At 36.6% G+C, this 14,803-nt stretch overlaps 1 protein-coding gene across 2 annotated transcripts in view; it reads right to left on the bottom strand.

The window, feature by feature from the left end:
- The window catches only part of Rnf13 (ring finger protein 13), an 86,390-nt gene that overhangs the window by 38,612 nt on the left and 32,975 nt on the right, over positions 1 to 14,803 (bottom strand). For both annotated transcript variants that reach the window (XM_028882158.2, XM_028882157.2), the window contains 3 exons: positions 14,630 to 14,755; positions 10,865 to 10,945; positions 7,283 to 7,408 (listed from right to left, as the gene is read on the bottom strand). In XM_028882158.2, coding sequence (XP_028737991.1) covers positions 7,283 to 7,408; positions 10,865 to 10,945; positions 14,630 to 14,743 — 321 coding nt within the window. In that variant the 5' untranslated portion in view covers positions 14,744 to 14,755. The remainder of the gene's footprint in view (positions 1 to 7,282; positions 7,409 to 10,864; positions 10,946 to 14,629; positions 14,756 to 14,803) is intronic.

Here is a 14,803-nt window from a genome sequence, read left to right as displayed (position 1 = left end):
AGGAAGTAATAAACACTGTCCAATAATTACTCAGTATTAATGGTCCCAATGACCCAATAAAAGACACAGACTGAAACTGGATTACAAAGCAGGATCCATCTTTCTGCTCCTTCCAAGAAACACATCTTACCATCTAGGACAGAGAGCCCCTTGGGTAAAGGGACCAGAAATGGTATTCCAAGCAAATGGAATCAAGAAGCAAGCAGGTATAGCCATTTACATATCTGACAGAATAAAGTGCACACAAAAACTAATCATAAGATATAAGAAAGGGCACTATATACTCATTAAATAAGAAAAATCCACCAAGAGAATATTATAATTCTGAACATTTATGCACCAAATACAAGGATACCCAATTTCATAAAAGAAATAATACTACAGCTAAAAACACATATTGATCCTAACACAGTAACAGTGGATAATTTCAATATTTCACTCTCAACAGCAGACAAGTCATCCAAACTAAATGGAATAATGCTGGAGTTAAATAACATCAATCAAATGGACCTAACAGACAAAACATTCTGCAATATTGATCACATATTAGGATACAAAGCAGTGTTAATAGATAAAAGAAATCGAAATAACATGCTTCATCTTATCTGACCAGCACAGCTTAAAACTGAATATCTACAATAGAAACAGTGTAACCATGAAGAAGACTCTCTTATTAGCCTTTTTTACCCCCAAAACAGGCTGTCCTGGAACACACTGTGAAGATCACACTGGCCTTGAACTCAGAGATCTGCCTGCCTTGGATGAAATTTAGGTGCACACCACCTCCTCGGGCTACCTAGCTACTTTGTCTTAATTAAATGTCTAATTGGCAGGGGAAAAAAAAATCAGGAAATCAGGAAGAGCATTTAAAACTTGTTAAAACGGAATGAAAATGGAAACACACCTACCCAAACCAATGGAACACAGCAAAGGCAGTTCTAAGAGGCAAGTTCTTAACATCAAGTGCCTACCTACATCAAGAAACTAGAGACAGCTCAGACTAATCACTTAACAATACACTTGAAAGCTCTGGAAAAACAGGAAGAAATAACACCAAAGAGCGTAAACAGGAAGAAATAATCCAATTCATGGCTGAAACTAATGAAATAGAAACAAACAGAAAACCAAAAATTCAATGAAACAGAGCTGGTTCTTTGAGAAAAATCAACAAGATTGATAAACCTTTAGCCAAATTAACCAAGAGTAAGAAAGGGAGGATCCAAATTAAAATTATAGATGAAAAGGGAGAAGTTACAACAGATATCAAGGAAATTCATAGAATTATAAGGACATAGTTTAAAAATCTATATTCCCCCAAACTGGAAAACCTAAAAGACACAGATGGATTTCTTGATATGCACAACCTGCCAAGGTTAAATCATGAAGTAAGAAATATAAACAGGCTCTTAACTATGGTGGTATTTTATTTGTACTGAAATGTGATTTTAATTGTATGTTAATAAATAAAGTTGCCCGGGGGTCAGAGCTATTAGAGCCATAGCAACTTGATAGAAGAGCTAGGTAGATCTCTGTGTGTTCAGGGATACAGCCAGCTTTGGAGACATACGCCTTTAAGACCTGGAGGGCGGTACTTACAGGCGTGACAAGGCAGTCATGTGTTGGGGTTTACAACCAATGAGAAGGCAGAACAGAAAGACTATTTAAAGACAGACACACAGGAAGTAGCTCTCGGGGAAGCTAGGAGCACTGCAGAAGGTAAGATTTTAGCTCTGCACTCTGACCTCTCAGCTTTCTTTTACATTGGTTCTGTGTTTCTTATTTTAATAAGACGGTTGGTTACATCTACACTTAAAACCTAGTGAAAAATAAGTGGTAATTAAAAAAAAATCTCCCAACTAAAAAGGAAGAGAAAGAATTCAGCACAGAATTCTACCAGATCTTCGAGAACTCCCATACTCCTCAAATTATTCCGCAAGATAGGAACTGAAAAAGCACTGCCAAATACTTTTTACAAAGCTACTATCACCCTGCTGTTGCTGTTTTGCTGGGGGGGGTGTTTTTGTTTAAAATGAGGGGCCACTATGTTGTCCTGGTTGACCTCAACCTCCTAAGCTTCGTCAGTGTTCCTAACTGAGAAGCTGCAGTTCCAAGAAGCTGGAAACCACAGGTGCACTGTGACTATAAGTTCTAGGAGAAAGGAATAATCCTGATTATTTGTATATATTTCAATTCCAGGAGAATATCTACCACACAGCTGCTTAAACTTCGGGTAAGATAACTATTTATCCAGCTGTTATCCTACAGGATACAAATCAGGAAAATAAGATTCCCTTTGATCTGTGGTTTTGCTCCCCCTGGAGCCATGAAAGTTTTCTCCCCTCAGTGTAGACAAAAATAGTCCTCATATATATTGAAGTTTCCAAGCTTTCTCAAGTGAAGGGCAACAAACATGACTTGAACTTCTCCAGTTGATCAGGGTCACAGGGAACAAGCAGAACCTTTCTATCCAGCCTGCTCCCCTCAGTCCTTCCACCCTCACATTCTCTTCTGGAGTAGAGAAAGGAAGACTTCAACCTAAGAAGAACATTTTCCTTAAAAAAATAGAAACAGCCAGTGATGTGGATGATTGATTGATAAATAAAGCGCTGATTGGCCAGTAGCCAGGCAGGAAGTATAGGCAGGACAAGGAGAAGAGAATTCTGGGAAGTGGAAGGTTGAGGCAGGGAGATGCTGCCAGCTGCTACCACATGTAAGATACCAAGCCATGTTAACAGCTTAGATGCAAGATTGTAAAACATCAGTAGCGAACTTCTGCCCTCCGAGGTCCTCCCATTGTGCTGTAAGCCTGTATTTAAGACCTCCTACCCCCTTCAAGAAATGACATTGGACATTTAAAATTTATATATATATATATATATATATATATATATATATATATATACACACACACACATATATATATGTATATATATATAATTGAATGAATACTGTGAATGTAATCTATGAATACCACAAATGTGATTAATATCATGAGTGTAAGTAATGAATACCATGAGTATAATTTTAAAAAATAAATAAAAAAATAAAAATTTTTAAAAAAAAGAATATAAGAAAAAAAAAAAGATACCAAGCCATGTGGCAACTTACAGACTAATAGATATGGGTTAATTTAAGATATAAGAACTAGATAGCAAGAAGCCTGAGCCACGGCCATACAGTTTATAAGTAATGTAGCGTCTGAGTGTAGCTGCAGGACTATGGGGGCTTGGCGGGACCTGGAGAGAAACTCTAGCTACAGGCTGGGCTGTGGGGGGCTCGCCTTTAATCCCAGCACTCTAAAGGACAGGCAGATCTCTGTGAATTCAAGGCCAGCCTATTCTACAAAGTGAGTTCCAGGACAGCCAGGCCTTCACAGAGAAACCCTGCCTGGAAAAAACAAAAAAATAAAAATAAAAATAAATTAAAATTAAAATTATAGTGCATGAAAACCACCAAGAAAGGCTATCAGAAGCATATTTCCTCACTTGAGGTTATGTTTTCAGACTGACCTTCTGCTAAGTGTTTTTGGAGGCTTGACAATGAGGTGAATTTATTCCTCTAGAACTTACTTTTGGTAGGACTGTTGAAGCTTCTTATTGTATTGAAAGTTACTTAGTAGATTTGAGAATGCCAGAAAAGGGAACCTGGGGTACTTACAACTTTAAAGTGAAAATTATATGCTATATCCCAATACTATACTTTAAAGTCAGAATGTAGTACACAGGCAAGGAAGTTTTAAATATTGGGAGATATATTTGATACCAAAATTAAATATTAAAAAGCATTTGTGAATTTGCAACTACTCAGGCTTGTTTCATTGATGCAAACAAAAAGCTAGCCTAAGCCGGGCAGCAGTGGCGCATGCCTTTAATCCCAGCATTTGGGAGGCAGAGGCAGGAGGATCTCTGTGAGTTTGAGGCCAGCCTGGTCTACAGAGTGTGATTCAAAGGCACACAGCTAACCTATCTCAAAAAACAAAAACAAAAGCTAGCCTAAATCTCTTTACCATCACACACACACACACACACACACACACACACACACACACACACACACACCTTTCACAACCTGACATTAGAATTCAGCAGCTTCTCAGCAGCTCAAATTAGTGACTCTAGGGAAATGGCTGCCTAAACACTCCAGTGCGTCTTAGCTAAGTCTAAAGATGGCGTTCCTTAGGTTATCATGCATGTTAAAATGCATTCAAAATGAAGTTTCTATTCCAAGTTACTATTTATATTCCTTTTTGTGTGCTCACAGGATTCATATTCCAACCAATCTTAATACTTCTCAACCTAACACAGCAGAGGTGGTATCCTACATGCTCGTCACTGAACACCCGGTTCTGGAAGAATGTTAACACAAATGAAAGCTATCTTCTGTATTTGCGATCTGCCCACTAGGACTATCTTGGATGACAAAGATTCACACTGTCCTTGACAAATAACAAATAACTGGGATAAAGCAGTTACAATCAGAACGTTGGTTCTTAGTGCCACCCAGTGATAGATCTCGGGTACACATGTCCTTTAAAGCTCACTCCCTGTTCTAGCATCCTAGGCCCTATATTTAAGGCTTAATACCCAGATTAAATGAAATATAGGCTGTAATGCTAAGAAGCTAAATTTAGAGAAGAAAAAAAAAACCCACAGACTTTCAGGACAGCATCAAGCATGGTGCCAGATGAGAACTAACTCCTACATGTTAAGTCATCTTTCTCTTAGGTTACATACTTTCTTTTTGCCTAAACATTATTCATTATGGCACATCAGAGTAATCTGAGTATCCTGTGTTTGAGGAACATGCAAATAAGTTAGTTTTCTAACATTTGATTAAGCTAATACATTCATACAAAATTATAAATAGACATAAGTGAACCACTATTAACTATTTGAAATATACTTATGTAAAATTCAGAAAAAGGTTTTGTATATACATTGTAAATCATTAGATTCTATATGTAAAATAAAGCTATATATAACCATGAATCTGGAAGATCAGAAAAACAGTGATTTCTAATCAAAGGCTGATACTTATTTATCAGAAATTACACTTGTTTCTCCAGTAACTAAGATGATTCTACCCTTCCTTAAATTACTTTGATAAGTGTCCATAATTATTACTATTAGTAATAACCTGTATTTTCTATATTACATACTAATGTAACTAAACTGCCTTTTTTAATCAATAGTATAATTTTACAACTGATACTGAGTCACTAAATCAATGCCCTTTATCAATAACTACATTTCTTTAAAACTATAATTTTTGCTGTCTTTATTATTATTATTATATTTTCCTAAAATGGGGAAATTCATGCAACACCTACAGCTGACACCTATTGCCTGCATCTTACATTCAAGGTACTGACAGGCACTTGGGATTCAAATGTATGTAATTTATCTTCAGGTCTTGATTATAATCACTCTTCCCCTACACTGATGCCCCAGTATTTAATACAATTATGAAGAAGATAAAACCTGTGGAGTCATTAGCACATCTTTAAAGAAAAACACGCACAACCAAATGCAGTAATAAATGGTTTACCCTAATAAAATTTGCCTGAAGATCAGAGAGACAAAGGAACAAGCCACTGCCACATCTTACCTCTAGGATTCCTCAGCCTGAAAAGGCTTCAGTTCCTGTCCCCTCATGCTTTATATACCTTCCTCCACCCTGTCATATCACTTCCTGTCTCAACCTCTCTAGTGCTGGGATTAATGGTGTGTGTGTGCTTCCCAAATACTGGGATTAAAGGTATGAGGTCTCAAGTGCTGGGATTAAAGGCATGTGACTCGCAAGTATTGGGATTAAAAGTATGGGCCACCACTGCCTGGTTCTGATTCTCTCCTAGACTGAGTCAATTTTATGTAACCCAGTGTGACTTAGAACTCCCAGAGATCCAGACTGACCTCTGCCTCCTGAGCACTAGAATTAAAGGTGTGTGCCACCACTGCCTGTCATCTATGTTTAATCTAGTGGCTTGCTCTGTCCTCTGATCTTTAGGCAAATTTTATTAGGGTACACAATATATCACCACAACCAACTAAAATTTTATCCATTGAGACTGTGCCTATACTGTGAAATCTAATAGGAAAAAATGTTAACATCTTTCTTCTAAGATGAAAATGGCTTAATTTAAACATTTCTACAAATTTCCCACATATATATTTTTTTATATTTAGTTTTATTTTTAAATATATGTATGTATCTGTGTAGATGAATTGCTAAATGGTCTTATTAATAAAAACCTGGAGCCAGATATTAGGGTAAAAATCTGAAAGGGAAGTGCTGTGGGATGTTCTGTATGGCAAATGTGAAATAATAGCCACTCTTTGCTGTAAGATCCCAAATGGATCCAGGAGACCAAACAATATAGGATTCCATCACAGTACTGAGCTTTGTGGGTTGCAGGGGCGGGCCCCAGAGGCTGACTAAGCTATCATCAAGTGACCGATTGATTGACTAACTGTAGCCAAAGAAGCCACTTTCTATGCCTCGCTTCCATTTCTTTATCATTGCTAACTGATCGGGTGCCAGGTAGCGTTCTCGGAATCAGCTGTGGTTCTAGAAGGTATCTGGCTCACAACCCATTTCTAGTTTGCTTTGCTCAAATTAACTCTAGCTGACATACCTGGCCTAAGAAATTTTCTTTTTAATAATCATTAGAGCAAGACATACTGCCATATGCCTTTAATGCTAGCATTCAGGAGGCAGAAGCAGATGGATCCCTGTGAGTCTGAGGCCAGGTTGTTCTATACAGAGAATTCAAGGACAGTCAAGGCTACATAGAGAGACCATGTTGTTGTTATTACTATTTATTATTATTATAAATAATAAGTACAAAATGAGAGACGTTCCATGGTGAGCTCTGCTTTACTATATGAAATGTCAGTTCCCCCAACTGTAGGGAAACAAAGCCCAATAGAGGAACAGACTAGGTGTTAGGAAAGAAATCTCCATGTCAGTGTTGATAGAGGTAAAGAGTAAGCATTTTGTTGGTACTGTAAACCTTAAGGCTAAAACTAAGCCTCCTGAAATGGACAGTATCTTCCTTTTCCCTTTTTCACTGGCCACTAAATGCCTAAAGTTCATTTTGGAACAAATGAGACTTAAATAAAATGTCTCCCTAATCTTTTCTTCAACGTTTTTTATTTTAATTTCCTTGGGTTGGCCTCATTCTTATTTTAATCTGAATAATTTCATACACTATCTCTTTCCTGAAGAGGGAAGAGTTTAAATTAGATTAAAAAAATTAACAATATCAAAAATAAAATATTACCTTTATATCAAAATTACAATCAAGTCTTCTAATCAATACGATGAAAGTGCTGGAAGAATTGTCTTTTAGTGGTGGAGGCACTATGGGTTCACATGCATTCTCTGGCTTCGAGTTAATCAAAAAACCCTGAAAAAGAATCAGTAGTAAGTTAGTTCTCTTTCACTCAGTCAATTAGCTTACCTCCACAGACGGCTTCCACTGTCTCCTAGGCTTTACACTACTTTGCATGTACTTTCTGTAAGCTACAGTTGTTCACAATCCCAGAACTTTTAAAGGAGAATCTGGGTTCATGAACACTTCCTTTTTAATAGATTCAGCCCTTCAGAATATTAACATTTTTAGGATTACACATAAGACAATTACACCAAAGATAGCCACTCCAACCATGTTGGTACTACTTCCCAACAATGACATTTCTAAACCAAGAACTTTTTTAGGTTAGCTTTTACTTTTTACATTAACAAACTAGAAAGAAGCACACATTACATTATAAATAAAACATTTTTGTATATCAGTACTCTGAGTATATATAGGAATATGTACAAATATGTTAATTTCTTTTTTGTTTTGTTTTTTGAGACAGGGTTTCTCTGTATAGCCATGGCTGTCCTTGAACTCGCTCTATAGACCAGGCTGGCTTTGAACTCAGAGATTTACTGCCTCTACCTCCTGAGTGCTGAGATCAAAGGTGTGCAGCACCACCATCCATTTTTATATTGTTTATAATACTTAAAAAACAGAAATCAAGCTCATGAATGAGGTAAATTTTTTAAGATCATTCTATATACACATTAGATAAAAGTAATGCATTCTTTAATAATGAAGATATAACAATGGATTTCTCCAGCAGTAAAGAAAAGTAAAATCCTGATATTTTTCAGGATGAAACAATGTTAAGCAAAATAAGCCAGACTCAGAAATAGTCCATGATTTTTCCTCATATGTGGAATCTAGAAGATAGACAGACAGACAGACAGACAGACACACACACACACACACACACACACACACACACACCACATGATTTAAAAATAAATGTAAAATAAATTTTTAAAATAAATTTTAACAAATCAGAAAATGGCATTCCTCCTTTTACTGCCTATATGTAGAAGAATGAAAATAGATCCTCATCTCTCACCCTACATAAAAATCTCCTCCAAATGGACCAAGGACCTCAGTTAAAACCTTAAACTTTGAAACTGTTAAGTACAAGGTAAGATGCATCCTACAAGATAAAGACCTAGATAAGGACTTTCTAAACAAGGTTCTGGTCACTCAGAAAATAAGGCTAGCAACTGACAGATAGGACCTTATGAAATTAAAAAGCTGCTCTAGCACAAACTGAAGAAGCGGCCTACAAAATGTGATAAAAATCCCTGCCCAATATATATTTACAGGACTAATATTTGGCGTACACAAAGAACTAAAAAAAAAAATCTAAACATCAAGGGGAAAAAAAAACAGGCTATGAATCTGTGGTGGTTTGAATGAGAAGGGTCCTGATAGGCTCATATTTAAATGCTTAGTCCCTAGTTTGTGAAACTGGGAAAAAATTAGAAGGCATGGCCTTTGTGGATGAGGTATGTCACTGGGTGTAGGTTTTGAGGTTTCAAAAGCCTGTAAACGGCCCAGAAAATCTCTCTCTCTCTCTCTCTCTCTCTTTCTCTCTGTGTGTCTCCCTGTCTCTCCCTCTCCATCTCTCTGTCTGTCTCTTGAAGGCCTGCACATCCTCCTTAAAGTTGTCCTCAGGCCTCCACGTGCACACCATGGAACACATGCACATGCACATGCACATGCACACACATGCACATGTATGCACACACAAAATAAATTAACAAGAAAAGGACACAAAGGCCTGTAAGTCATTGGTAGTACTTAACTCTAGAAAGAGAGTATGACTGGTAGGCATAGAAGAAGAAACAATGGAAAGCTTTTCCTTTTCTTATGTTCCCTGTTCTGTTTAAATATTCATTCCAATGATGAATAATCACATGATATTGACAGTGTTTTTTAATACTTTAAATTCTTAAAGAAAACTGTGGATATGCCCATTGCAGAGTTGCACATCGTGCTGACTGAGAACTTTGTATGTCTGTGAATTCAACCTTATACAACAAAAATCTATCTCACAGTCTTGGAATGAGGAAGGGATTTCCAACCATTATGCTAGAGAAAAAAGGAAAACACACTAATTTTTAACCACATAAATAACATTATTGGGCCGGGCGCTGGTGGTACTCGCCTTTAATCCCAGCACTTGGGGATAAAAGAGGCAGGTGGATCTCTTTGAGTTCAAGGCTAGCCAGGACTGTTACACAGAGAAATCCCTGTCTCAAGAAACAAAACAAAACAAAAAACAAAACAAAACAAAACAAAAATTACTGAGAAATTACTTAAACTCAAGAAAAATTACTTGAATTCAAGAAAAAAATATTCTGAAGCATACATAAAAAACAGTTGATACTTCCAATATGTAAAGAACTGTCAAAATACAAATGTATTCATTTTTAAATAGGCATAGAGCATTTATAGTCAACTAACTCTTTCAATGTGTCTGTGCATGTGTTAAACAAGCAGAAAAACTAAGATGTTTAACCTTACTAGAAATGTCTGGCAAATTAGTGAATATTTTATATCTAATATTGAAGAAAGTATAGAAAAAAGGATGGTCTCAGACATTAATAATAGAATTTTAAACTGCCCTTAACTTTCTATAGGGCAACCTGAAATCTACACCAAAATTTAAAACATGTATGCCACAAAGAAAGCAGTTTTACATTTCAAGACATACCCTATAGAGATAAATTCAACAGGATGAAAACACTGATTAAGCTAGGACTGGTAATGCATGTCTTTAATCTCAACACTCAGGAGAGAGAGGCAAGGGGATCCCTGTGAGTTCAAGATCAGCCTAGTCTATATAGCAAGCTCTAGGCCAGCCAAGGCTACATAGTGAAACTGTCTCAGAAAAAAAAAAGAAGAAGAAAAGAAATCACTGAAGCAAATGTTAGTAATAGGCTAGAAAATCTAAATATACAATTCAAAAAGTTAAAATGTTCAAACTCCATAGTATTTCATGATATTGCAAAACCAAGAAATCATTAAAAATAATAATGGAGGTCTTTTCCTATCAGCAAGACTACTTGATATAGAGAAACAATTATAAGGGCAGGGATCAAGCAGCAAGTCCTATTAATGTTAAATATAGCTTTACTGTGTACATAAGTATTTACATAAACATGTATACATACATATAAAAATGAATGCAACAACTTAAATAACTTCATCTTTATAAGTGACTACTTCAGGTTTTATGACAATAAATACTAAGATATGTTTTCATATAGAGCAATGATTTCCTAAGTAAAGAATCTCTGTTATATGTGATGGAAAAGCCCCACAAACGGACAGTAGTATCAGGATATAATATCATGAATGTAATAAATCAATATAATTAATGTAATTAATAAATATCATAAATATAGTTATTGAATAAAAAAAAAAGAAATGTTTTCACTCAGTAAATGACCATTGAAAGCACCCTATCAACCCCTGTGTGCCTCTGCATTAGTATCTTCTTACCTTTAAGCCTTCAGATAGTAGTCTATAGCCAAATCTTGCCGGAAGATCCTCAAATGTCCGAGATGCATTTTCAAAATTATACTAAATACAAAATTTAAAAGAATCAAGTTAAAATCAATTTATATATTACATTAAGAGTTTATTAAATCATATAAGTTATCATTTCTGTAATCTGATTTACTACTGCAACTTACCACAAAATAGAAAAAGGGCATCAGTTAAAATAGCAAGAATAAATATAATTTACTAACATAAACCATTTAAATTGGATTCTAACTTCATGTATTAAACACCAACAATAATTCTATAACATTATGCATCTACTGTTTTCTGGGTACAGATAATTCCCTAGCAAGGGATTCTCTAGATAAACATATGATTCCAGCAGAAGAGTTTCATTTTATTTTCTCTATATTTAAGGGTCTGATTTAATAGAAGAAATTTACAGGATTTCTGGTGATAGCTATGAAAGAAGACATTTCCCCCGGAAAAAGCAACATCAACTCATATTCTTATGTGCTGTCAATTTTTATATGAAAGAACACTTAGGCAGTGGTGCTCCACCTTTTAATGCTGTGATGCTTTAACACAATCCCTCATGTTGTGGTGATCCCTCAACTATAAAATTATTTTTGTTGCTACTTTGTAAATGTTATTTTGCTACTGTTATGAACCATAATGTAAATATCTGTGGTTTCTGATGGTCTTAAGGAAAACCCTAAGAAGTGGTCATTTGTCCCCCCCCACCATGGGTCACAACCCACAGGTTGAGAACCAGTGACTTAAGGACCAAATTCAGTAGAGCACATAATAGAGAAATCTAAAGCTATTTTAAGTATTTTGATTTGATTTATTATTATTGGGAATGCTACACACATGCCATAATGGACATTCAGAGGTCAGAATAAACTTTGTGGAGATGGTTCTTCATGTCCACTTCGATGTGGGTTTCAGGGATTGGACTCAGGTCTTAGACTTGTACAGTAAGCACTTTACCCATCTTACTAGCACAAGTTACTTAAACAATTTCCATTTTCCATACAGATATTGGTTCTTATGCTACAATAATAAGAGTCTTCTATTGAAATAAAAGAGAGTATATTTTTAAAAGATTATAGGAAGACTATGAACATCAGTGGTAGATCCTTACCTAGCATGCATGAAGCCCTGAGTTCCAAAACACACACACACACACACACACACACACACACACACACACACACAATTCATAGATATAGCAGTACTGACCTAACTGTGAGACAAGTCTGCTGTATCATTTAATAATTGATCTGCTATATAGAAAAACACGAGAAACAAGACAATGGAAGAAAGCGTAGACAGTAAACAAGGAACTTTTGTAACACAGATGAAATCTGTTATAGCAGAAGTTAAGGTAGTTGTTCATAACCTCTAAGTCGTAAATAGAAAACACGTTTACAAAGGGAGTTACATGACACATAAAAAGTTGCCGGGGCTGAAGAGGTGGCTCAGAGGCAAAGAGCACTTGCAGAGGACCCAGGCTCCATTCCTAGCAACACCCACACAGTGCTTAAAATCACCTCTAATTCCAGGTCAAGAAGATCTGACACCCTCTTCTGGCCTCCATGGGTAGGCACTATGTAGTGCACATACATACATGCAGGCAAATTACAAATACACATCAAATAAAAATAAATCCTTTTTTAAAAAGATATAAACATCAAGTAAGCCTTAGGAGTCACAAAGCATAGAGGTCACATATCCAGGTGGACAGGTATGCTACCCTCAATCAGTCACCTACTGGACAACCCTGTTCTTCTTGCATCATCTGCCAGAGGCACGAGATAAGTAGTACTGCAGTTTAGCAACATTATCCTCATAGCTATGCCAAGGCAGACATCTGTCTCTCTCCTACAGAATAAGCACCATTTAGTCAGGACACCTGCCAGCTGCCAAGCCTTTTGACCTCACCCTCACCTCATGTCACAGTCAACAGTGAAAGCTGATGTAGGCAGCAAACAAAAGACCAGGCTAACATGGAAGACAGCACAGGACCAGGATGATGCAGTGCCTGGATGTCTGTACACCCAGTTTTTCCCTTTGCTTTTTACTATGAGACTACAATCATCCATTCTGTTGACTTGGGTACCCAGCCTGGACTCATAACTGGGGGCCACCAAATATACAGTGACTACTCTACACTGACTTCTTATTGCAATAGTAATTCATACTTTCAATGTGATTTAAAAGATACAAAGTGCTTTCAACTCAACCAATACAATTCACATTTAATCTCCTAAAGTATTATTATTTTAGTTATTAACCATAGTAATCTCAGTATTGAATGCGAGGAGGTCATTTAATCCTTCCCAAAGACACAAATGTAAAATGAAGAGATTGATTTAGATCACTATAGAAAGACCAAGGGAAAATACAAGTGTGTGAAAGTAGCACTTTAAAATGTATACTTTGAAAAAAAAATACTTTGAAAACTAGGAAATGGAACAATCTATAAATAAGTGTTCTTTGATCACTTTTATGGCTAAGTTTTTGGAAATAAAACCTCTAGCTTAAACAGTACTTGTAACATCCATCAGGGCTTGGAATACAGGTACTCATTAATTTACAACCCTATAATACAAACTATTACTATTATCCTCATTTTGAATGATGAACACAGAATACCGAAAACGACTTACACCATTAGAGGGACCAGGAATCTAACCAAGGCAGTCTGGCACCAGAGTCCTGGCTCTTCAACTACTGGGCTATAAGGTCCATCTATACTTCCAATTTCATTGTCAACTAACCGTAGCTGAGATGTAATTTGCTCAAGGTCATCTTACCACATGAACAAGAATTTCACTCACCTTGTAACTCAATTACCAAAGCTCTTGACTGCCATTACCTATAATCTATCCGTTCATGCCACTTCTTACTATGTGATTCTCTGATGCTCACCTTGCTAACCACCAAGTAACCGATTCTCTCTGACAAATACAAAAAATGGAATCAAGGACAAATTGGAATCAGCTAAAATGATGTCATTCAACTGTAATTAACAAAATAACAAGAAGCGGCACATCCAAGTTTAATGCTGCTACATTCACAACAGCATGATGTTTGCTATGAAAGGGAGGGAGGGAGGGAGGGATGGAGGGAGGGAGGGAGGGAGGGAGGGAGGGAGGGAGGGAGAAGTATGGTAGTACACTCCTGTATAGAAAGCAGAGGCAGATGGATCTCTAGGCGAGCCTAGTCTACCCAGAGGTTTTCAGGATAACCAGGGTTATGATAGCAAGAACCGTCTCAAAAAAAAAGAAAATAAAATATACTAGGTACTAAAGAAACCAGTAAGTTTCTACATAAAACACAAGCATGGGCCGGGCGGTGGTGGCGCACGCCTTTAATCCCAGCACTCGGGAGGCAGAGGCAGGTGGATCTCTGTGAGTTCGAGGCCAGCCTGGGCTACCAAGTGAGTCCCAGGAAAGGCGCAAAGCTACACAGAGAAACCCTGTCTCGAAAAACCAAAAAAAAAAAAAAAAAAAAAAAAAACACAAGCATGTAGGTATGGGTACAGTCTCAGGAACAAATACACCATTTATAAGGTACTTAAATGCTCATGAAATTTACACTGGATGTTAAGCAAACAAAAGAAAATAAGACATGCCCAATTTTCAAGTAACTGTATGTAGTTTGACATGTTTATAAACACATTATAAGATCACATCATTCATGGCTTTTTTAAAGTATTAAGTGATGTTTTTAGACAAAAAATGATATACTTACTGCTAAAATGTCTGCTTCTACAGGCAGCAGGTTCAGGAATGCAAAGAGCTGCACAGTCAAGATGGTGTAGATTTGTGTGGCGGACAGCATGAGCATCCCTATAGAGAGCAGCATCTCGCAAATCACCTAGGAGATAAGGAAAGAATAACTGTAAAAACTGGTGCTTTCACCTCT

The sequence above is a fragment of the Peromyscus leucopus genome, chromosome 6, assembly GCF_004664715.2.
Source record: "Peromyscus leucopus breed LL Stock chromosome 6, UCI_PerLeu_2.1, whole genome shotgun sequence".
Taxonomy (NCBI): domain Eukaryota; kingdom Metazoa; phylum Chordata; class Mammalia; order Rodentia; family Cricetidae; genus Peromyscus; species Peromyscus leucopus.
This window is presented reverse-complemented; position numbering and strand designations above follow the sequence as displayed.